Source organism: Schistocerca nitens, chromosome 7 (assembly GCF_023898315.1).
Source record: "Schistocerca nitens isolate TAMUIC-IGC-003100 chromosome 7, iqSchNite1.1, whole genome shotgun sequence".
Taxonomy (NCBI): Eukaryota; Metazoa; Arthropoda; class Insecta; order Orthoptera; family Acrididae; genus Schistocerca; species Schistocerca nitens.
In genome coordinates this window covers 406,102,807-406,128,380 of record NC_064620.1, presented here as the reverse complement: position 1 = coordinate 406,128,380, position 25,574 = coordinate 406,102,807, and the positions used below count along the sequence as shown (strand labels likewise).

Below are 25,574 nucleotides of genomic sequence, written 5' to 3'. Positions count from 1 at the left end.
AATTTTTCATTTCATGGTCCACTCAAAAAAGATTATTCATATGTTATTGCCTTAAAAAATTGTTTTATTAAAAAGAATATTCGCCATTAATATATACGGTGAAATAATAACAGATGCACAATTGTTATAGGTAGAGGGCACTTTTTACTGTTACCAATCAGGTTACTCTTAAAAACTGCGATATAAGGTTTTAACAGATTTAAATTTACTTTACTTATGACAGCGAAACGAGTGTTCTGTACGGACAAGTTACTCTGTAACTACAATATATGGTATGTTGGCATTTAATACGTTCCAAAATTTATTTTCGTAAACTAAGATGTTTCTATCACTAACTGTATCTCTTTTATTAATTACATTTTTAAATTTGTCTAACAGATCTGAAGATGGGCAGCTAGCCCGAAACCGGTAATTGAAAATAAAGTATAGCGATCGAAGACTGAAGCGCCATATTTTATTAATGAACGATCGCGGAATTCCCATTCAGACAATTATGTCTAGTTTTGATAAACTTCTTTTCCTTATACTCTTTCACTTCAAGCCTTATGTAATATGACTATTCGGCTTCACATTTGCAATAGCATTACTTTCTCGATCTTCCCACGACTCTTTTTCCAGAGGGCTTGTTCAAAATGACTGGAATCTGTGTTTTCCCATACGATTAAAAATATTGCCTTCTTTTCTCTCTACATCCTTCAGTTTCATCATTTGGATTAAACATTTCAAATTCTTCTTGTAAGATCCCTCGTTGAGCAACCTATGCCAGACAAAAATCTCATTTCTCTCTACATCCTTCAGCTTCATCATTTGGATTAAACATTTCAAATTCTTCTTGTAAGATCCCTCGTTGAGCAACCTATGCCAGACAAAAATCTCATTTCCGCCGACTGTATGCAGATTTCGTCTTTCTTTTCGTCAATCCAATATTCACTATGGTAGAGCAAGACAGGCGCTGCCATTGTTTGGTAAAACATTGATTTTGTGTCTTTCCTTGCCTTGTTCTTTAAGATTTTATTCATAATTCCACATTTGTGTTGAAATTTATCGATTTTATTCTGTGCATCATTATTGTTATTTGAGTTGACATCATACCCTAAAAGTGTAAGACTGGATACTTGTTTCAGAGCTTTGTCTGCAATAACAATTTCTTGATAGGACTGAGTGTTTTCCTCTCTCATAGTTGGATATTTTCAAATTGAAGCCTTGATTTACCAGTTCATGTAATCTGCAAAGGAATGTTGTAAGTGTACTTCCTTATTCTGTATTAAGACAGTGTCTGTATGGTGTTCAGATGATAGCTTTTTCTCAGTTGTATACCTTCATATATTCCATTTCTCCATTTTCTTGAGAGATTCCCGATATAGATGTTAAACAAAGAGTGTCGGGGGAAAGCTACATCCCCGCCTGTCGCCTTGATTTATTACTATCCCTTCTGATCCTCATACTCTGTTTTGCTCGTGTGCAGAACCATTCAGATGACAACAGAGAGCCAGACTCAGGCTGCATTGATGAGGCAACAGGCTAAGCGGCGCACTTGTGTTGACATCTGGCCCGCCCTGTGAGTTGCTAGTCCAATGTCGAGCTCCCCTTGCTCCGTTCCGCAGACTTAAAAAGTCAGCTGATACAACTGCGAGGTCAAGCGGGCAGATATCGCCTCTGCTTTCTCCAGTCCGCACGTCCGCAAGCCAAGTGGGATGGCGATAGCCTCTTCTCGACACAGTCTTCCTCGCGCGGCCTGCGGGAGAAAAAGGACAGGCGGAGTTGGGAAAGAGGGCAGCTTATTCGGCCCTCCGGAGCGAAACTGAAGAATGGAGCACCAGACGGCCACGTGAAGGCTCGCCTGAACGGCTCGCTTATCGTCGAGTCGCGACATCACTGCGGCGCACTGGTTTTTATTCCGTCGCATTATGGGTTTCGCAAACGGAAGGGAGAGCAAAAGGGCAGTGTTTGACGCTGCTCAAATCAGTAAACACGACCTCATCACGTGTCCCCAGGCTGACTTTTTGCAAGTTATCACTCTTCTGTTGGTTCTCCTGAGCCAACCTGACCTACCCCAGTCTTTACAAGAAGGAACCGCAAAAAATATTATGGCTTTTTGCTACTGCCTCTTCTAATCACGTGGGGTAGTGTGAGACAATGCTTCAGAGTTTAGCATACCCTTGACACTCTAGCAAAATCTGAACCCGGTGCCCTATACAACAAACAGACCGTTTCTCATAAGATCATGTGGAGTAAGAGATGTTTATAAATGAATGGTAGAGTTTTAAAAGTAAATAATATACCGATTTATTATTTTATATGGAAAATCTTGCGGCATAAGCAGCGGCAACTGTCGAAGTTTTTGATTCTTTAATCACAGTCTTTCAATACGTCCAGCCTTGATCACACGACACACATCTAGACGATAGTCAAATTGTTGACATATTCGGTGTAGCATGTCTTCCGTGATGGTCTGCAGTGCATGATTTATCCTTTCACACATTTCCTCAAGGCACACTGGTTTTGGCAGCACATAAACTCGCTCTTTCACAAACCCCAGCAGAAAAAAATCGGAGAGTGTTAAATCCATGGATCGGTAAGGCTACAGCTCTTCATAAAGGTCTTTAACTTTTTGTGCTGATGTAAGGGCTTGCACTAACCCCCTTTGTACAGTTTAAAACATAGCCTCTTACGCAACACCTTCCACACTGTAAGCTCCGGCATGAACAATACTCTGCTTGCTTTGTTGACTGCTATTGCAACACTTACTACCCAGCTTTGGTGAAGAACACGATTGCTTCTTCCGCCAATCCAGTTTTAGGCCTTGTGGTCCGTTCCGGCCTCCCCGTCTCCAACTCGGCCTACCCACACACCTTCTTCCAACAGGGTCGTATTCCACCGCTTATCGAGTGTTTCTCTCAGGCGACACACGCAATACATGCTCTTGTTTTCAGTCCCTTTTTTAATTGTATTACTTTCTCAGTTAATGGCTGTACCCCTAGTTCTTTCCTTGTTTCTTCATTTCTTATTCTTTCTTCTCTTTTGCAGCCTCTCGCTCATCTAAGGGACTTCATTTGTGATGTTTCAAGCTGTCTTAGGTCTTTTGATCTTAATGTGCAATAGTCTGCTCCATATAGTAGGCCTACTGTAGGTACTGCAATAACTTCATAAAATTTCATTTGGGTTTCTCTTCTGGTTTTACGATTCAATGTTCTTTTTATCGTGCCATATATGTGTTGATAGGTGTTGATTTCTTTAGTTATGTCTTTCTCATCTTCAAAAGTTGTGTCACATTCCAGATACTGGGAATGGGACACCTGTTCACTTGTCATGTTACTGACCAGTATCTTAGCCCTCATAGAGTTCTTTACTAAGAACGCCATTATTTTTGTTGTTGATATCTTTTGACTATAATTTAGGGTCGTCTTCTTCAATCTACGTAGCACTACTTGTAAGTTATCTTCACTGTCCTGTATGATTATCTGGTCGTCGGCAAAAAGCATGCCATTTAGAAACTTGCCTCGCCAAATTCTTATGCCTTGAGGTATTCTGACCGTCATCCATTCTCTGACCAAGTCGTCGACATAGACGTTGAACGGTGTCGGCGAAATATTACAGCCTTGCCTTAGTCCCTGGTTTATCCCCATTACTGCTGTCAGCTATTTATCAGTATCTATCCTCATTTTGGTGTTTTTACAAAAACCTTGACATACTTTTATCGGGAGTATGGGGAAACCTTATTTCCATAGTGCAAAGCGTCAAAGGAAGCACCGCCCAGATGCAAAATGTAATCATCGTAACTGGTGTTTAGGTGGGGTAACAACCAGGTTTCCACCATGCCGGCTGGGGTGGCCGAGCGGTTCTAGGCGCAACAGTCTGGAACCGCGCGACCGCTACGGTCGCAGGTTCGAATCCTGCCTCGAGCATGGGTGTGTGATGTCCTTAGGTTAGTTAGGTTTAAGTAGTTCTAAGTTCTAGGGGGACTGATGGCCTCAGAAGTTAAGTCCCATAGTGCTCAGAGCCATTTGAACCATTTTTTTTCCCACCATGTCTCGAAATGAGTTATCCGTCACCGTTTGTTATTCGATGAAAAATGGGCCGTACACTTTCTCGCACGACCCTGCGCAGGAACCGTTCACTTTTGGAGAGTCACGCTGATCCTCTATTAGCGTACTTAGTTTCTCGCTTCCCCACATACGAACATTGTGCTTGTCCACCTTGATATCTACAAGGAAATTGGCTTCATCGAGCATCCCCCATTTTTAGCTACAGCTCTACATAAAAGTTACACATTTTAACTTTTTGTGCTGGCTTAAGGGTTTGCACTAACCCCCTTTGTACGGTTTAAAACAAAGCCTCTTACGCAACACCTTCCACACTGTAAGCTCCGGCATGAACAATACCCTTCTTCCTTTAACAAGTGATTTGCGAGGCTCAAATGGTTCTGAGCATCATGGGACTTAACTTCTGAGTTCATCAGTACCCTAGAACTTAGAACTACTTAAACCTAACTAACCTAAAGACAACACACACATCCCTGCCCGAGGCAGGATTCGAACCTGCGACCGTAGCGGTCGTGCGGTTCCAGACTGTAGCGCCTAGAACCGCGCGCTCAACACGGCCGGTTGACTTGCGAGGACTTCGGTGAAACGCCTCGGGCAATCTTTCGACGTTTGCATCAGGTACACGAGGTCGACCAGGACTCTTTCCCCTTACAAAGGCATCTGGTTTCCACGAACTGTCGGTGCCACTTACCTATGTTATTCTTGTGTGGTGGGCCTTTCCTAAACAGTGAACGTAACTCAAACTGTACTGTAACCACAGATCTGCACACCTCAGAGAAGGCCTTTTTCCTGTTACGATGCCATTTTGGAAACAGACGTTACACCAACGCAGTAGGCATGACAAGTGAACAACGGGTAGCGAGTCAAAAACTTAGACAGTTGCAACTTCTTCTCCTGTAAGTTTTGCCTATATAAAGTAATAAATCGAGTTACCAATATTTAAAACCGCACCATTCATTTATAAACAGCCAGTATTAAGGTAAAGTCCTGCGACGGATACTAATGAACATCTGAATTTAAAGAGTTGTTGTCCAATAAAACATGAGCTATGGGTTTCATAGCAGACACATATATAATGAGAAACAGGTTTCTTTAACTATAGAGTGAAATCCCCTTTATTACTAATTTGCAATGACTTGATTCCAATCATACCATAGGCAAAACAAATAATTATGCCTTCACAAATGTTCAAATGAGTTATAAAAGATACACGATAGTCCTTGGCATTGGTGGGTGTGACAGGAAATGAAATGATACGCATAGCTATGCCTATGTAAACCTCCAACTGATTGCTGTATTACTCAACAAGTTAGAGAAAAAGACACAGAAAAATACCTATAAGCATCTCCACCAATGGCTATGAACATGCTGAATTCAACTAAGTGAATTAATTTAGGGCTGGTCCCGGCGGAGGTTCGAGTCCTCCCTCGGGCATGGGTATGTATATTTGTCCTTAGGATAATTTACTTTAAGTAGTGTGTAAGCTTAGGGACTGATGACCTTAGCACTTCAGTACCATAGGATTTCACACACATTTGAACATTTTTTTTGAAGAATTAACTTAGAAAAGCAAGATTGTAACTCAGAACTAACGATTTTGCAGGCCTCACACAGATGTGGCTCCTGCTTTCCATTGTTCTAAAACGCAGGTGCAGGCGCTGGCTGCTGTGGCAGCTGAGAGTCGTAAGTAAAGCCTCAGCTTCTATGATTAGCTCCAGGAAGATGTCCTACTTCTCAACAGCTCTAAGGAGAGGCATCTCTCCCTCTGATGATCCAAGACAAAGAAGTTCTCCCTGCAGATCTTCTAAAGAATCTGCTGTCATTAACCAATAATACACATTTCTCTCTTAGAATGGGACAGAAAGCAGAAATTCTCACCCACTATGAGAGTTGTTTCACGTTTCGGCTGCACAATCGAGCCCGCGAGTCTTCGTCTCTGATACGAAAATAATTTCGGCGAACCAATCCGAAACTACCTTACAAAATTTAAAAAGCAGTTACTACTGATGTCCCTTGAGTGTCTCTGTATATCTGGACTGCTTCCACAATAACAGTCCATGCTATGTGTTCTTTCGGTTCAAATAGCTCTGAGCACTATGGGACTTAACTTCTGAGGTCATCAGTCTCCTAGAACTTAGAATTACTTAAACCGAACTAATCCAGGACATCACACACATCCATGCCCGAGGCAGGATTCGAACCTGCGACCGTAGCGGTCGCGCGGTTCCAAACTGAAGCGCCTAGAACCGTTCGGTCACATCGTCCGGCTGTGCTCTTTTTCATCTTTGTTATAAATTCCGATCTGAATTTTATAACTTTTACTATATCTAGCTTATTTAAGTAGTTGACCGCGCTTTTCTACGTATGTTATATGGCAATAACTTGGGAATGGAGTTAATTGTCATAGATCATATGCAAGACAAACTAGCACTATGTTGTTTGAATATATTGCACACGATTGTTGTTGCTCAGCTTCGATATAACTAACAGTACCAAGTTAGTGAAATATATGTGATAACTGAAAGTTACTTTAAGTATTTTGTTTTGCTTATTTTCGTTCTAAACATATAAATAACAGTCCCTGTACTGAAACCAAACACGCACGTGTGTTAATCATTGTTTACATTCACTCACGTAGTACCTGTCACTGTGAGAGTATGAATCATCAACTGCAAAAGTATTAGAAGTAGGTATTTGTTTAAAGGTCACCCTAAATTGACTCTTTAGTAAATTTTTAAATCAACAGTGTCTAATTAGCGAGGCTGTCCATTTTATAACACTTGCACGTTGAAGTTATTTAATTTCTAGCTCGTTTATTTCATCTGACTACCGCAAATTTTACTGGAAAATATTCTCGGTACACGTTTTCTATTCAATGAATAGTTCAAAAGTAGGCTAGTCCACTCCAGAGTTCTAAATGTACCAGCATCTATATTTGCTTCTGTCTTCAGTATTCGCCAATCAACTGTGTCTTTCTGCGTGCTAGCCACATTACGTGCATGCGTTCACTGTCACCCAAAAACAGTCTTTAGTCTTACCTGTTGCTAACCGTTTTATTCTTAAAAACCGATTACGTTGATGATGTCTTACAATTTTTAATTTTCTTTTTTAGTTACTTGCCACTGCTTGCAAATAACCCACTCTATAGCAAATTAGAAACTTTGCATTTATTATTATCTCAGATTTTACATGTAAAGTACTCCACAGAAAGATTTTCTTAAATTTAATGCATGGAGTCCAACAGAATAGAGGAAAAGTTATAAACAAAGATTTTTTTAAAAATTAATGAAAATGAGTAACAGTTTTGAAAGTGTATAATTTGAGAACTTAAATGAAACAGTAATATCGTTGCTGAAATGTATATATCGGTAATACAACTGAAGAAAGAGCACTATAGAAAAAAGTTCCTTGTAAACGTATTCCGTCTACTGTTCCTTTAACATTTCATCCGCCTCCGTGTTAAGCACAGAAGTTAACACAATCTTCCATCGGTTCTTGGTAGAACAACATTATAATAAATGAAAAGCACCAGTTTGCTTTTTGTAGATCAAAAGCAAACTGGTGATTTTCATTTATTAAGCACAGTAGTAGTATTACTAGTTACTTAAAGTTAACAAAGCATGCAATATCATTGTTATTGATAATTCTGAACTTTTTCGGTCTTTTGTCATAATTCAAATCTCTAAATTAAACTTTTGTAATAATTTCCTGTTCTATAAGGAGATTTTGTGTTAGCTTTTCGTACTAAATGTTTACTTTTTGATACTGATATTACGTACTGTTTCACGTGGGTTATCTTGTCAAAACTTAAAATCACGATTCGATATGTATCATTTGTTACTCAAATTAAGGCAGCAATGTTAACGTTCCAGTTTATTTTAACGAAACTGTTGTCAATATCGACGCTGAAAGATGATAATACTTTTTACATTTCGTTGTTGAACTTGAGTTGTAGATTCGCACTGGGTTGTCCTACAATATGAAATATATCAGGTTTTTACCACGCCTAAAAGCCGACTATAATAGTTCACTACATTTTTTGGGAAGATATGTATTGTTGTTAGTGATTACTATTTCGGTAATAAATCATTGTTCTAACGCTTCCAAAATGATTCGCCTCTTCCTGCTGTTTCCGTTGTCAATTATCTGTTCCAGTAAGTCCAGTGTGTCTAATAGCTTTTTCTATAGAGCGGTTGCCGTACAATTATTTTATCGCTATTTTCGCTTCGTTATCTATTTTGAACGAGTACCTAGCAGTAAAATTGAAAGCCCCGGATTTGATTTTAAAGAAGGTGGTGTTATCTTAATTTCTACAGTTATTATATCACTAATGAAGCTGTTTTTCACATTCGTGAAGTAAATGATATGTAATGGTTTCATTTGATTTTTTGAAACATACTTTCATAATTCCTTCATAGAGTATTTCTCTTTATGTGTATCTGGGGGAGGAGAGGGGGGGGGGGGGCGAAGGGGCTTCCTTGCGCAAACTATGCGCTCCGTCTCTAATGACCTCGTCGTTGACGGAATGTTCAATCCTGAACTTCCTTCCTTCTTAGAACGTGCTGTCTATGGTCTTGAATATGACAAGGACATATAATTTCGAAATATGTCAGAGAAAAGGTGATGATCAGATAGTCATAGCTTTTATCAGTTCTTCACGTGAATACTGATAATGTGTCAAGGACGGGACGTCTCTTTATCTCATCGTAGCTAGTTTGATATTACTTATCTGAGAATTTTTTTTTGACGTAGAAGCAGTGCACGTTGATAATATGTGTATCTCTGTGGCCTTTTAAGGAGCCGCCATCGGCAATTGCAGATAATATATTACTCTTGCAACAAGAAACGGCAGCTGTATTTGGGCCGCTCATTGTAAGCGCATCCTCGATTCGTGACTATTATTAGCGCTCCAGCACGTTTCCAAAGTATGTCTTAGAAAAACGGCGTGGCTCTCCGACAAGAAAACAACGGCAGGAGATGTGCCAGTGTCCGTGCAGGATCTCAGCTGGGCGTTCACCTCTGTGTGACTAGAAAACCATATAAGGAGTTAAAGTAAGATGAGCAGTGACGGTGGTGACGTTTCTAATGTCACAGTGATGAAAATGAAGTAGTTCAAATGGTTCAAACGGCTCTGAGCACTATGGGTCATCAGTCCCCTAGAACTTAGAACTACTTAAACCTAACTAACCTAAGGACATCACACACATCCATGCCCGAGGCAGGATTCGAACCTGCGACCGTAGCGGTCACGCGGTTCCAGACTGAAGCGCCTAGAACCGCACGGCCACACCGGCCGGCTCAAATGAAGTAGTAGATGGTCGGCAAAATAACTGAGGATGGACGACGTAGGATATCAAATGTCGACTAGCAATCGCAGCTTCCGAAAAAAAAGTTTGTTAACATCAAATGTAATTTTCTGAAGATTTTGAAGTGTAGTGCTACTGACTAATGCTGAGAATTTGAGTGTTTCCACTGCTTGACTTAACCGCAAGTGTTCATACAAAAATATGTTCAAGTTTCATGCCATGATACGTACCCACAAACTGAAAATGTAATATATGAATAATGCGATTTGACTTTCGACTAGTAATAAGAAGACGGCACACTTTCGCAAAGCGAAACAGCGGGGATAAGTCACTCGGTCGTTATACCTTTTGAATATTGAATATGTAGTTGAGACTGAAAGTTCCTCGTTACACGAACTCAAAGTGTGATAAGGTGCAGCATATAGGTCGAACTAGCTCCTTTACTGTACCTCATTAGCAGTTGCCTATAACAGCCTCAGATGAGAGCATAATTCCCAATGACGCAAGTCGTCAATTGAAAATTTTTCGTTTCTACCATGGGAGTTCTGCATCAACATCGAACGAAGCTTACCACTTACAAAAAATAAATTCTAAAGGAACAGCAGCGTATATTCAATGCATATATTGTCCCATGGGAGAAAGTTTCAGAATTCCACCTTGAGTGCAATTACACTTATCACAATAGATAAACCAGGAAAAGTGGTGTAAAATAATTCTTCGTAACTGACAAAGACATTATTTTTCCATTTCATCGATGGTGACTGTGGGTATGCATTTGAAACTGACTCTCTTTAAATTTGATCACTTTACTACCTTAGAACCACGGCACGAAATTAACAGTCCCCAGTACTCAAAACATTATTTAATGTTGAGAAATAACCCCGCCATAAAATTAACACTTCTCAGTACATAAAACATCATTTAACGTTGAAAGATCTGTTTAAAAGTCGCTTGAAGCTACAGACGCCTAACACTGAAATGATACAGATCAACATGTGTTAGAAAGGAAATAACAGGATGAATAGAGACACACATTAGCACGCTAAATTTCGATGTAAATAGCAAAGCGAAATAGTTACCCTTGTGACAAAGTGGAAACAAGCAGTCACACGCTGTCCTGACCTACCCTAAGGCATAGATTTCACTTCCTAGTACGGGCGAGGTTCAACAGTGACTAGACGATTAAAGGTAATAGATCTGACAAGATAATAGATTAAGGTCAGAAGGGAATAGCTCAGTCCTCCTGCAATAATGGTCGACTAAAGACTATTTTAAACTGGTAAAATTTGAAAAGACCAGGGTTACATGACTAATGTAACTTATACAAAGTGAAAAGGCCACTGGAATCGGTGGCAAAAGTGCCTGGATACAAGCCAGCGATCATGGGACGAGGAGACAACGCCCTGTTACTCGGTAAAATGTGCATACATAAGTTATTAGAGTGCCCTTACAAAAAAAAGAAATAAAACAATCGAGAGCGAGCAAGAGAGATCTGGTCTAATGATGCCATACGGCAGTAAAACGAGATAAGTTACATTAGCGGCAGTATAAAGCGTCGGTAATCCGGCTGTGATTGTAATTACGAGTCGCCACCGTGACTTAAGATGGTCTGACTGTCGCACCTTGCAGGTAACAAGGCCATATATGGATTCTCCTACTAACTGCTAGTATTAGATCGACTTCCTGGCTATTGTAGCACTCCACACGCCTCCTTAACAGCAGTACCAGGCAGTCTTGAGGCTAGCTGTACCAGCCACCGGAAAGCGTCTAACCTGCGGAAGAAACCAATCTGAATGGCCCAGAGCTCTTACTGTGGGAGTTATCTAACACGTCAGATTTCAGAGGAAACTGCTGATCGCGAAGAATGCTCTACTTTTCGTAGCCAACCTAACAGTTCTCATTGGTACAGTTTTGGAGAGGTTAAGAATCTAGACTAGCTAGCATTGCCTTCTCCTAAAGGTAACGGTCGCTTCTCTGGCGTCTCTCTCTTGTCTCCCTCCACAAAGGACATTTTAAACTAGGCACAAAGTGCCCTCTTACAACGGAAACCGTCACCTTGCCGCAAATTCTCTCCCATTTCATCATCACTATCTCTTTAGTATCTCTCATCTGCTCTCCTAATACACATAAAATCATAACAAAATTATACTCTGTTTTATATAAACAAAGAAGATTGTATGTGTGTATGTCCTGGATCTTCTCCAAAGCCCCTGCATCGATTTGAACCAAATTTGGCACACAAACAGCAGTATCGCCACCCCAATAGAAGCGGAAATATGGAGAAAAACGTGTTTTTCCCGCCCCTGGCCTGTAGGCTGCCTGCATGACAGTAATGTTCTTTGGCAATTGTATCAGCTTGCCAAATCAAAACTACTTTACAGTGCAGTCTACATGTTAGGGGCAAAAAAACAGTTTCCTGGGCCCCAACATGTAGCCTTCCTTGCATGGCAGGCATGTTGTGAGAGTAGTAAAATTTTGGAAATTTGTGGTCTTATGGGATCAAGCCTACACACAACTTAATCTAACTTAAACTAACTTACGTTATGGACGACACACACACCCCTGCTCGAGGGAGGACTCGAACCTCCGAGTGGGAGGAGCCTGCACAGACCGCGCAGCTTTCCCACACTGCTGTGAGAGTAGTAACCGCCTACTTTATTGTGCTGATATTGCAGGAGCTACGTGTCCCAATGAGTATGGCTGGAGATGAGATGAATAAAAGAGAGGATATGGTCAAAGAGAGTGGGTGGAGGAAATGGACAAAGAGAGAGGGAGGAGGAGATAAAGAGACAGAGAGATTAGGAAGGAGGAGATAGACAGAGGTGGGAGTACGAGGTGGACACACAAAGAGAGGAAGAGGTGGAAACAGAGAGGAAGAGTAGGAGGTGTGTTCAATATATGTGTCAAACTCATAAATGGGGGAAGCCGTGGCGAAGAGGCTAGTTAATATTGATAACTCTGCATAGAAATAACAACCTTCACAGCCAAACGGGTCATTGCCTCTGTTGCAAAAGAACGCATCCTTAGTTCCTGATACCTCTTCAGGTTTTTCTGGCATAGGGAGGTGTGATATGGTGTCCAATTTGCCCATGTTGGGGCCACATGTCAAGCTACTTAAATAAAGAAGCAGCTGCATCATCAGGATTCGTCTGCTGACAATAACGGCTGGAGGGATTGGCGACACGATGATCGCATGTCTTACGATGACAGGTCGCTCCTCATGCGGCCTTGTATGCAGCAGATGGGTGGTCGAAACAGGTCTAAGGCCTAGTCCATGTGTGGTGTTTACTTTACTTTAGAAATAACTTTGATAGCTTCAAAGATTTGTTAGGCTGTAATCATCGTAATCCACAGGTGATGATAATATATTTTTAAATTTCACTCCATCTGGAACCTGGAAGTACTCAGAGACTGTACTCATTTCAGTTGGTGAAAGGAGGTACAGTAATTAGTCGAAACTTGGGTTTATTGTACCACATCTAGATATCGGTTACTGAGTGACCATTTCAATGAAGTAGATAATGTCAACACATTGCAGCCTTTATTTGGCGTAGTCGCTCTTACTTTGCATTGCAATTTGAGCTCTTGACTTATACAGTCCAAGAGGGGCTATGCCAAATAATGGCTGAAATGTATCAACTTTATCTGCTACAGTAAAAATGATGACCCAGTGACCGAAGTCTGGATCTGCTACAATAAACACAAGTTCTGACAGATTGCTAAACCTCCATTCACCAACTGTGGCCGTAGTATTTTGCTACCCTCCTGCAGAGTGTGACATTGCATCCGGATTCCAGCGAAGGATACCGAAAGGTTTCCCTTGGTTGTATCGCAGCTAATGGAACTGGGAGTCCCTCCCAAATACTCCAAATTGGGGCCCTCTCTACCCCACTCTCAGCTCGCCTACTATTTTGGCTCTATAATGGGACACTTTACTAGTATTTGGATGGACGGCGGTTCAAGTACTAGCGTGGCAATCCTGGTCTAAATCCTGGTTTAAATCGCTTAAATCAAATTCTTGGACAGATCCCCTCATAGGGCACGATCTAGATAGCTTTATTCGCAAAAGTAAGTGTAACAGATTTGTCTGTTTTTCTCCTATGGCCAAAGTAAATGAATGTCAACAATCTGCTATCATTGGCAGTCCATGAGAACGATATATGAGTACAATCATTAGACACTGGCGACCTTGAATACTTCCAGAGGTGTTGTACGTTAAAGACATATCGAAGTCGAAATACTACATCAGTAAACTGTATATGAATCATAAAATAATTTCCGGATTAAGGCCTGAATGTTCATCTGTTTCTGCCATGTACAAACCTGCATTTTTTTCAACAGAAACGTGTCGTGTTGGGGAATCAATGAAAATAACCCCAAAATAAATTTCAAGCGGTTTAAAGAGTTTTGCCCACCTGAACTCGATGACCTGGAACAGTTTCTACCTAACTCTAATGCAGATCAATCCATTAAAAAGATCTAGTTTGTAGACAGTCCACCTCTAATCTAAGTGTTCTATTTCCAAAACATCCTAGTTGCAGAGCATCCGTCATACTACGTCGCATCGCGTATGTGTCTCGTGTGATTGTTGTTGCTTCACTCTGTGTTTTGTGTTGTACGTTTCGACGATCACATATTACATTTTCTTTCACTGTTGTGAAGATATTTTCCCAGAAACAAAGGTAATAGGTGTGACAAATCTAATTAACGACAACTGCTTTGTTAGACAAAGACGATCTACCGAAAAACAGGGGCGTCTGAAAGGAAAATACACAAAAATGCTTCTGGACAACCATCGATTTCTTTCTGATAGAGTTAGGATACATTTTAGGTTAAACGTAATGTACTGTATAAAATCATGCGTCTTTAATTTCTTGACATTGTCTACGAGATGCCAAGAAAAATCTTTGTCATTTGACATGTTTGAAGAATACCCCGAGTTGTTCCCTGTTCTGAGAACTATTTATTTTATTTATTTATTTATTTAACCGTATCCGATTAGGGCAATGAAGCGCTCTCTTAAACCATACCAGGGTTTCAAACATACAGTACCTTCCTTACATAACAGTTGCCTAAGAAAAAACAATTTTGATGTGATAAAAATTATTAAAATGATTTGAGAGTCTACAGAGACAGTGAGAGGAAATAATACTAACTCTGAAATAATAAAGTTAACACTGGCACTAATTCTACTACTGCTGCTGCTGCCACTAATTATAATAATTATGACAACAATAACAATAATAGTGGAAGAAATAAAAAGAATTTATAGATTTACAAAATAGATGTTTTCTGATATAGCTAGTTCTGTGAAAAGAAATTTAAGGAGACTGCACCAGCTAAGATTTCTAGGAAAAGAGGAAGATGGAAAGAAGGATGTACAGGGGTAACGAGTGCGCACAGGGACAATGGTAGTTATTTTTGTTGTTTTAGTAAATAATTTATTCAGTTGTCTAACATAATGCGGGAGATATTCCAGAGTCGAGTTTCTCCTGCTGGGGAGGACTTCTTGAAAGTGTCTGAACGATGGAGTGCAACAGAAAGATTTTTGTACTGATGGGGTGTTTCTGGCATGTTGTTCGGATAGGTGTGTTAAGATGGAGGAGGCATGTGAGGGACAGTGTTCGATGATAAAACAGTGGAACAGACAGAGGGTATGGAAAGCTCTGTGCTTGTGTACACATAGCCAGGATAGCTGAGTGTATGATGGTAAAATGTGATCAAAGAGTCGAACATCACAGATACAACGAACAAAGGCGTTCATAACAATACCAAGCGCCGTGAGCTTTACAGAGAAACACCTTTCAGGGTAACATCGCTGTAATCAATTACTGAAATTATAAGGGTATCTACAAGTTTCTTTTTTCAGGTTAACACGAACGAGCTTTTTATATTTTTGTAGGCCATGGAGAGATACTGATCCCTTCTTGCATAATGTAGTTACGTGCTCAGTCGAATTTAGATTTTCATCTATTATTACTCCTAGACTCTTTCTGAGGGAGAGAAGCTGATACTTGCCCCTTTAGCGATTGAAGTGGCAGGGATTCCCGATATTTCAGGCTAACGGGCCTACAATGATCAATCAGTAACGCTTGGGTTTTGGATTGGCTGAGCTTTTTCCCCATATTTTGTGCTCATTTTAATGGTGTCGGTATAGAGATTCTCGATAGTTATACCCAGGTTTATTTGTTTTGTACTTAGATACAACTGGAGCTCATTAGGCTGTATGTGAAATTTGCCGTAGGAATACGGTTTCTTTTGCACTTTGACACAGTTCTATCTGACCTTCTTTTTTCTATTTCAGGCAAGAAAAAGATCCTACACGAAGTATGCGGCCGCTTCGTTCCAAAGCAGCTGATTGCCATCATGGGGCCATCCGGTGCTGGCAAATCCACGCTCCTCGACATCCTCTCTGGCTACAGGTGAGATCTGACGATGCATAACGGAAAGTGTGCTAAACGACACAGTTATATAATCGCTAATAATTGCTACTTTAGTCGGCACGGCGGCGAAGACGATTACGATCAAAATAAAAACAAAGTATTTAAATCCCGTAGTGTTGCAACGCAAGTGAGTTTGTAATAGCTGTATGTGTACTCAAATGGCTCTGAGCACTATGGGACTCAACTTCTCAGGTCATTAGTCCGCTTGAACTTAGAACTAGTTAAACCTAACTAAACTAAGGACATCACACACATCCATGCCCGAGGCAGGATGCGAACCTGCGACCGTAGCGGTCTCGCGGTTCCAGACTGCAGCGCCTAGAACCGCACGGCCACTTCGGCCGGCTGTATGTGAACTCGTTTAGTAAATGTGTCGTACACTCACGCGCGCACCCCCCCTCCCCCCCTCCATCCCCCGCCACACACACACACACACACACACACACACACACACACACAAAGGGGTTACAAATTTTCAACAGCGCTGTGACATACCTGTAGATTGAGACTATGAAAACTATATCAAAGCAGCAAGCTGACGTCTTCTTACCAAAATTATCATTTTACTCAACACATGAGGGTGCACCTCAATAAAGTTCCTGACAAATGAAACTGTACACTACAAGGGTTAGATTCCTGATCTCCATTTTTCTTAGGCATTGCTTTTACGAATGCTATGAGTATATCCCTTATCCAAGGTAGCTATGCAGGACAATGTCGTGTGACAGTGAGCTTAGACCCAACGCTGATACTGCAACACAGTCGTTTCCCCCTCCCCCTTTTTTTTAATTTAACCAAATTAAGCTATGTACTGGGTAAATTTTATTATTAAATTATGTGTTCATGTAGGAGAGAGATGTCACGTTAATATCCCTGAATATTGGACTGTTTGTCAACTTATTTACAGTTTTGATATTATTCTCCGTATAATAGATTAATGGCAATCTTTTTGTGTCGTCTCCCACTGTTTTAGTTAAATTTTAGCTACTTTTAGACGCAGAGAGGGACAGTACAAGGTGCATGAAGCACGACAGTGTGTCGCAAAATAGAAGTCATACTACGATGTGGTGCCTTTTTCTTACTGGTTATTCAAACTGCAGAATCTGACGATCATTGCACTGTTTTTCTGGTTTCGTTGTACAGCTTGACGTCATTCAACTCGACAGCACAAAATTTGTCGACATCCATACCGGAAGAGCATATTATTTTACGGTGTGGACATCCACACCTTAGCTGATACTTGTTGAACAAAATTCTTTAAAATTTTTACTAAAATATTCTCAAAAACATCTGGATACTGCATTATCTGCTGATAATCCTTTATTCCAAGGTTCTACCAACCCGTTTCGTAATACTGATTGAAGAAAACTACAAAACCATACAGTGTGGATTAGGAGCAAATTAATAATACCAAAAATATTGAGTACCTTAACCAGAAAAAAGTTTTGCTATTTGGGGAGCAAAGTAACTGATGATGGTCGAAGTAGAGAGGATATAAAATGTACATCGAGTATAGATTTAAATGTCAGGAGGTCGTTTCTGAAAGTATTTGTATGGAGTATAGCCATGTATGGAAGTGAAACGTGGACGATAAATAGTTTAGACAAGAAGAGAATAGAAGCTTTCGAAATATGGTGCTACAGAAGAATGCTGAAGATTAGATAGGTAGACCACATAAATAACGAGGAGGTATTGAATAGAATTGGGGAGAAGAAGAGCTTCTGCCACAACTTGACTATAAGAAGGGATCGGTTGGTAGGACATGTCCTGAGACATCGAGGGATCACCAATTTAGTATTGGAGGGCAGTGTGGAGGGTAAAAATCGTAGAGGGAGACCAAGAGATGAATACACTAAGCAGATTCAGAATGATGTAGGCTGCAGTAGGTACTGGGAGATGAAGATGCTTGCACAGGATAGAGTAGCATGGAGAGCGGCATCTAACAAGTCTCAGGACTGAAGACCACAACAACAACCAGAAAAAGAGGGAGTGAAGTACTCACACAGCTAATTTGATATTAGGCCTGGTCTTCCAAAGTTTTAACGCAGAAAAAGTGAACCAAGACTTAGTGGTTGTTGGCCATGTTAACTGAATACTGCAAAGCCCAATTACGTAAATCTGTTGTAAAACTGAAGAGCCGTAATAACCTTCTTTAGCTTCTAGCTGGTACATCATGGGAAGCTGACGCCAACACATTGAGAACATTTGCTCCAGCACTCGTCCATTCCTCAGCAGAGTACTGCTCTGCAGTGTGGCTTAATAGCTGCCATACTCACCCTGTGAACATATAACTTCGTCACACTATGCGTATCACATCTGGAACATTACTTGCTACTCCAGTCCAGTGGTTGCCGGTGTTGTGTAACATACCATCTCCTCACACCGGAAGACAAAAACATCTTGGTCATCTGTGATCAAGAATACTAAATAACTCGTCAATCCCAATTCACGAAGATGTGAGATAGCTAGAATCATCCAGGCTGAAGTCCCGTAAACCGGCATGTAAAACGGAATTGTTAAGCAACAATTTCGACCCCAAAGACAGCTGGTGGAAAGAATGGACATCTTCTACTACACAGGGCATCTTGAAAGTTGAAGATACAACAGTAAGGCTCACTGGTTTCAGCTTGCCAAGATACACTTGAAGCAGGCTTAACCGTTTCTGATGTCGTGTAGGAAGAAGTGCTTCGAGTCTTCATAAATGGGGTTGGGTGGACACCCCATACTGTGACTGTGCTGACATTTCACAAACAATGAAGCATACAGCAGTGGACTGCCGCCTCCGTGCCTTCCCTGGAAATCTAGTGGATTCGAACCTGGTTACTTCCGAAGTGGTGGATTGGATCAATGGCTTAAATATAAATATCTAAACCGTATTTTAATGTGTCTATGGTACTGTATTTTATGTGTTATTGTGATTGTTATGTATCATACGCTATATAATAATAATAATAATACGGTATGTGATCACCACGAACGTCAGTGTATGCTCTCCAACGTCCTCCCACGCTGGCTACAAGACTGGCAAGGAGTTCTTGCGGTAAGGCGTTCCATTTCTACATCAACGCGGTTGACCACTGCTGGTGGTCGTTGCTGCTTGCGGACGCGCTGCAAGACTTCTCCGTAACACGTCCCACACGTGGTCCACGAGATTTAAGTCGTGAGAACACGCAGACCAGTCCTTTCGCCAAACATCGTCTCGTTCCAAGAGTTCCTCCACCTGTGCAGTTTGAAGCGGTTGCGCATTGTCACCCATAAAAACGGAGTCTGTCACGAATGCAAGCCTAAAAACACGAACATGAGGAGGGAATACAATGTCACAATAATGTTAACTGTTGGAGGTCAGTACGACCATGCAATATTATGCCGCTCCCACCATAACACCTAAACCACCAAACTCTCATGTTCGACACTCTTCCTGGATGTATTACGTATTCCCATCTACCAAAATGTAAAGGAAAAACCAGCATCGTCGAACAGGACCGTTTGGTGGTCTAGGTGTTATAAAGTGGGAAGGCATTATGTTGCATGCGCGTACTGACCTCCAAATCTTTGAACGCGATACATTCACCAGTCTACGTCATTGGTGCCCTGTACTCCTTCTCCATGTGGGTCTTTCCAGGAATGCATTTAGCCCCTGCTTCAATGTGATGGATTACAATCCACGACCTCATCGAACACAGCAGATAGAGTTGCTCTTGGAACGAGAGGTATTCGGTGAATGGACTGGCCTGCTCGTTCTCCTGACTTAAATCCCATCGACCACGCGTGCGGTGCGTTGGGGGGGGGGGGGGGGGGGAGTCTTGCAGAACGTCCACATGCAGGAACGACCATCCAGCTTTTGTCAACTCGCCTGGTGGTAGAACGGAACGCCCTACCGCAAGAATTCCTTGCCAACCTTGTAACCAGCGTGGGAGCACGTTGCAGAGCTTGCACTATCGTCAATGCTTATTACATACCGTATCAAGAACCATGTCCCACCCTTTGTAACATCCATTGGACCATTATGAATCGCGGTGACTTCACCGTAATTATTATCTTTAAACGAAAGTGTCATTTCTCTTCGTCTCCCTTCTGTACTACTCTGTGACAGTTCTTCGTACGTATGGTCTAAGCTACATCGGTGTAAGTTACATGGCAGTGACTCATCTTAAGAAAGTTAATTTGGTTGTTAAGTTTTGCAGTCGTATCTAATTTTCTGTTAGGCTGTCTATAAACTGAAAGAAAAAGCTTCTCAACGGATCAGTGACAATGAAGATTTGGGCCAGACCGGGACTGGAAACTGGATTTCCCGCGTCCGGCTTAACCGCTTCGTCTATCCGACCACACTTCACTGACAGACGCAAACTTCCGCATGTCATTGCGTGTCTGCGTCCTGCATCGTCCAGTTGCTGTAAATCCCGCTGAGACTTCCATTGCGTTTATCGCGGTCTTGTCTAGGCATCTAATGCTATTTGCAGTGTCTGTGTTGTGTACTGTGAAATGTCCTCCAGACAGGCATGCATTTCTGAAGGATATCGCACAGTATCTATAGATTCTTAACTGGTATTTTACACTGCTGGCCACTACAACTGCCACAGTAGGAAGCATAGCATATCACTAAATTTTATATATTCTGCATGTACACCGTTCCAGGAAAAATAGATTATTAAATTTGTTGGTTATTTGGTGGTATACAGGATGGAAACTTTAGTACACAGAAACAATGCCTTTAACCCAGCTGGTCTATGAACCTAATGACCTTTGACGACAGATATGGGTGCACAATTATGAAAATATTCTGGGGTATCGTGCCGTGGTCGAATGGATTTCACGTTAAAGGCCAACGTTCCTTCCCCATCTGTGGAAGGCATCTTAAAAGGTAGCTTCTTTGAGTGTTCGATTCACACGCTAAGTCGTCACTGACTGCAGCATCATTTCGTTTAAGCGTGCTCCCGCGCGGTGGCGTGATGTCACACGCTTTGGATATCCGAGCGCAACTGGCCGTTGTCGGTTGTCGTCGTCCGCTGTTTCTGTCACCCTATGGTGGAAGACTGGTACACATCTTCAACACAGGCATCCAGATGTCATTCAGTTTAATGTCCTCCTCTTTGCTAGTGAAATTCCTTGGGTGTTTAACAATCTCTATGGCCTCTATGTACTGCCTTTCATCGTATCCACTTGTGGCTGCTGAGACTTGAATCCCAGCAAAATGAATATGATAGTCTCCTGGCTGCAAAAAACATTCCACAGCAGATGGTCTGTCAATCTCCCCCCTTCTACAATTGCTCTTGTGCTGTTCTAATCGTTTTCTGACCGTGCTTTTTGTATTACGCTCGTACACCTCCCCACAACTACACGGAATCCATAGCTGCAACTGTATAAGGGAAGGAGACTGACAGATCACCTATTGCGGAGTATCTTCTGGAGCCAGGAATCCACCACATCCCTTTTGGTAGAACTCAGGCACTGGCGGCCACAAGCGGATTCCATGAAAGGCTGTAAAGAGGGCCAAAGAGACTATGAAACACCGCAAGAATTTCAATGGGATGGCGGAGGGCGTGAACTCAATGACATCTGGATCCTGGTGCTGAAGAATATGTGTACCAGTCTTCCACCAAGGGGTGACAGCAACAGCGGACGACGGCAGACGACAACGGCCAACATTGCTCTCGGACATTGAAAGCACGTGACGTCACGCCCCTGCGTGTGAAGGCGCGTAAACGAAATTTTGACGCAGTCAGTAATGATCCAGGGAGTGAATCTGACACTCAAAGAAGCTACGATTCCCATTGAAGATGCCCTCCACAGATGAAGACGAGATGTTCGGTTTTAAAGTGAAAGTCTTCCGACCATGGCATTGTACACCGGAATATTTTATTAATTGTGAATTTCCGTGGCAAAAGCTTGCATTTTACAGATACGGGTACGCCATGTGATTCTGCTTCATTTGTATTCCAGAGGTCACCAATCGTAGCAGCCGGCCCCGGTGGTTGAGAGCTCTGGAAGACGTGCTCGTGAGGGAAACGGTGGAACGCTTACAGGCTCGAGATATGTCAGGACAGCACGGGCAACATGCAGTCTTGCGTTAGCTCGTTGAAAGATAACTTCACAGAGACGTTGAAGATAGGACACTGTCTCCGGCCTCAACATGTCTTAATTGTAATGCCTACTGTCCCAGTTACTGGCTTTGCAAATCAAAGGTGATCGTGTCGTGTATCCAGTGGCGCCCTATATCATCAAGCCAGGTATGACGGTGGTGAAAGGAGTCTGGCAAAGTTCGTCGTCATCGGAGCCACCATGCACGATGCTTTTTGTACGTCCATTCTTCTGACTGAAGATTTAAGTGACTTCGGCCGTTCACTTACGTAATAAAATGCTGCCGTCCTTTCGATGTAATTTATTATACAGCTGTCAGTTTCGGTGATACGGTTCACCATCTTAGGCCTTAACTGACGCTGAGAGGATGAACTTCAGTCGTATACACGATCCCATCAGTGGCCAACATCTATGAACTGGTTTCTGCAGACTGCTGTAACAAAGATGTCGTGTCTGCAGACACAAATATCATTTGCCATCTTTTCTGTTGCTTTCCTTCTAATGGAATTCATTATAACAATATATCGTCAGTAGAAAGTACCAACTGTGCTTGTTGAATGTTAAGTGGAACGTAATTGAACCATACAAGAAATAGGAGTGGGGCTAAATTTGAACCCTGTGGGACTCTCATTGTGACTTCTTTCCCCAGTCAATAAAACTTTCTACCCTTACCGTTGTTTCAATTATTTAGTACAACCTTTTGTAATCTGTCCGTTAAGTATAATTCAAACCAGTTGTGTGTAAAACTATCACTTTTATAAAAACTTGAGCTTTTATCAGAGAGTAATATGATCTATCAATCAAACGCCTTGGAAAGATCACAAAAAATACCGGCTTGCGATATTTTATTATTTAAGGCTTGTATTATTTGGTGAATGAATGTATAAATAGCGCTGTCAGTCGAACGACCCTTTTAGAATCCAAACGGTAATATGCTAAGTAAATTGTTTCAACCTAAGTGTCAGTTTACTCTTGAGTATTTTATTTCCAATATTTTACGAAAACGCATCAGTAAGGGAACAGGATGACAACTGCTTATGTCTACCTCGTCACCTTTCTCATGAAAACGGTTAACAATTATATATTTTAACCTCTCTCAAACAGTCCCCTGGCTCATGACAAATTACGTGACTCACTAAGTGGATTACTTATTATGTTGGAACAACTTTTCAGAATTGTGTTTGAAATTTCATCAACACCACATGAGCTTTTGTTTCTTAGAATTTTTATAGTTTTATTCATTTTAATGAAGAATGTTGGTGTTACTTCTAGTTGCTTAAAAGTTTTGTGGAATGTCATTTTAGTATATTCTCTTGGTTCTTCAACTGAACAATGTAATCCTGTGTTTGCTGCAACATTTACAAAGTATTTGTTTCAATTATTTGCAGCTTATGGATTAATCAGTCACAACACTGTCATTTAGTTTGACTGGTGTGGTGTCTTGAATTCAACTATCTTAAATTTAGTTGCGCAAGTGGGTAATAAAAACTTGTGTATAGCTGTTAACAGTAAAAATTAATCAGGAAAAAAATGTAAAATAATATTTTAGAGTTAGAATGAGGCAGTGAATTTACAGTGGAAGAAATTATCGTTTGGAGTCGGATTCACACTTTTCAAGGCAGATACCAGTAATTGCTAAATTCCTATCAGGTTACGTGCAGTGGAACGGAACAACTGATAACGAAATGACGAAGGCATTCAGAGCTTTCTATTAAAACATCGGTGACCGATAGCATTTCTCAACAATATTATGAGTAGGGAAATCGCATTTCTGTCTCCCGTACAGGAGGGTTGCACCTCTAATGACGAACGTCTTTCACTGGTTGCCGAGACTCGTGCCGCAGAAGGAAATTACAGCCACTCACCTTGACGTCAGCGGGCAGCGTCAGCGACCTTCACCTAACTAAGGAACTGCTTAGACATACGTTACGCGACCTCTCGCGCCTGCAAAGCATCAGAGCCAGTACCGGGAACTGGTTTTGCGTGCATCTTATTGTCGCCGTGTAGCCTTTATTTGCTGAGACTTACATAAGTCTCAGCTTTGATACTGACCTGTAATGAGAGAGACGGAAGTACGGCTTTTGACATATACCACAAATTTGAAAGAGACGAAAGTAGGGCTTGTGGCATATACCAAGAACTTTCTTTTATACAGTAGTGGATCCAAAAGTAAGACGACAAATCTGTTCGGCACAGATTGCCTCTCTAGAAGATGGCCCGTCCCGTGTTACAATAAGACACCCGTATCATTGAGAAACTGAAGATTCTTAAATCCTCCTTTGCTAACAGCCAGAAAACTGAGGTGTTGAGATCACAAAACGAGACTCGTCATCATTTTTGGGGTATGTGAGTTCGTTCTAAATGGGGCTTGTTGAGTGATATATTTCCCTATCTAGCCCAGTGTTGAAATTTCGTTTCGTGCAGAAAGAGGACTTGTCACAGAGACAAGTCCCTGTCCTACACGAAAGAATTAGAGGCGTGATGGAAGCGTTATACAGGGTGAAGCGAAATTCGCGCACTCTGGCTTTGCAGCGCGGTTTCTCACATGCCAGCGATAAAAAAATGTCTCTCACACAATTTCGTCCGGTGAATACAACCGGCAGAAAAAGGACGTTAAAGAGAGGCAATCTGGCAACACTGTAACCACATGTAAGGCAACTACCTCGGTCAGCACGTTTTAGTTGCGCTGTGCAGTTGGTGCAATGGATAGTGTTCTGGGTTAGCAGGTAGGATGTCGAGGGTTCGATCCTGGGTTGGGGCGCATGTTTTTTATTTGCTAATTTCATTCTGACGTTTCATACTGTAATGTACACCGTTTCTCACGTCACATGCATCCTAACTTAATAACATATTGTAACAATGAAGCCGGCCGGTGTGGCCGAGCGGTTCTAGGCGCTACAGTCTGGAACCGCGCGACCGCTACGGTCGCAGGTTCGAATCCTGCCTCGGGCATGGATGTGTGCTGTCCTTAGGTTAGTTAGGTTTAAGTAGTTCTAAGTTCTAGGGGACTGATGACCTCAGTAGTTAAGTCCCATAGTGCTCAGAGCCATTTGAACCATTTTTGTAACACTGAACATAACAAATACGTGGTTAGACAAATAAGAAATAGACAGTCGAAACAAATGACCTGTCATAGGACAGAATAACTACAAAAACAATTTCGAGATGCTAAAGATGATAACACTGTACAATAACACAACATCTACTTGTCATTTATAATACATGTAATATGAGCGCTCGGATGTCGCACATTAGCAACCAGTGACAATAATAACGTCAATATTAATGACCGCCTACCTTCACAACAGAATACTTTTTCCTCAGAACAACAGATGCCAAAGCGACATCCCTCCACGTCCAAATTGCTCAACGCACCGGATCTTACAACTCTGGGCTCTTCGCAGCGAAGCTGGGTCCTCAGTAACAAGAGCAGCACGAACAAGCGCTGCTATCGTCGGCGGAGTAGAGTACACGTGCTCCTTCAGGTGTCTCCACAGGAAAGAATCCAGGGGGTTTGCGTCAGGTGGCCGTACAACTGGACCTTCACGTCCGAGCCATTTGCCTGGAAATGTTCTGTCCAAATACTGTCTTAGGTTAATTCCAGAGTGTGGAGGTGCACCATCATTTTGGAACCATATCCTCTGCCGAACATGTAGTGGAACATCTTCCAGCATATCAGGCAGATAGGTTGAAAGGAATGCATG

General features: G+C 41.7%; 1 protein-coding gene across 1 annotated transcript in view; it reads left to right on the top strand.

Annotated features, from left to right (window-relative positions):
- The window catches only part of LOC126195069 (ATP-binding cassette subfamily G member 4), a 219,579-nt gene that overhangs the window by 79,424 nt on the left and 114,581 nt on the right, over positions 1-25,574 (top strand). The window contains exon 2 of the mRNA XM_049933519.1: positions 15,654-15,771. Within this exon, the coding sequence (XP_049789476.1) occupies positions 15,654-15,771 (118 nt within the window). The remainder of the gene's footprint in view (positions 1-15,653; positions 15,772-25,574) is intronic.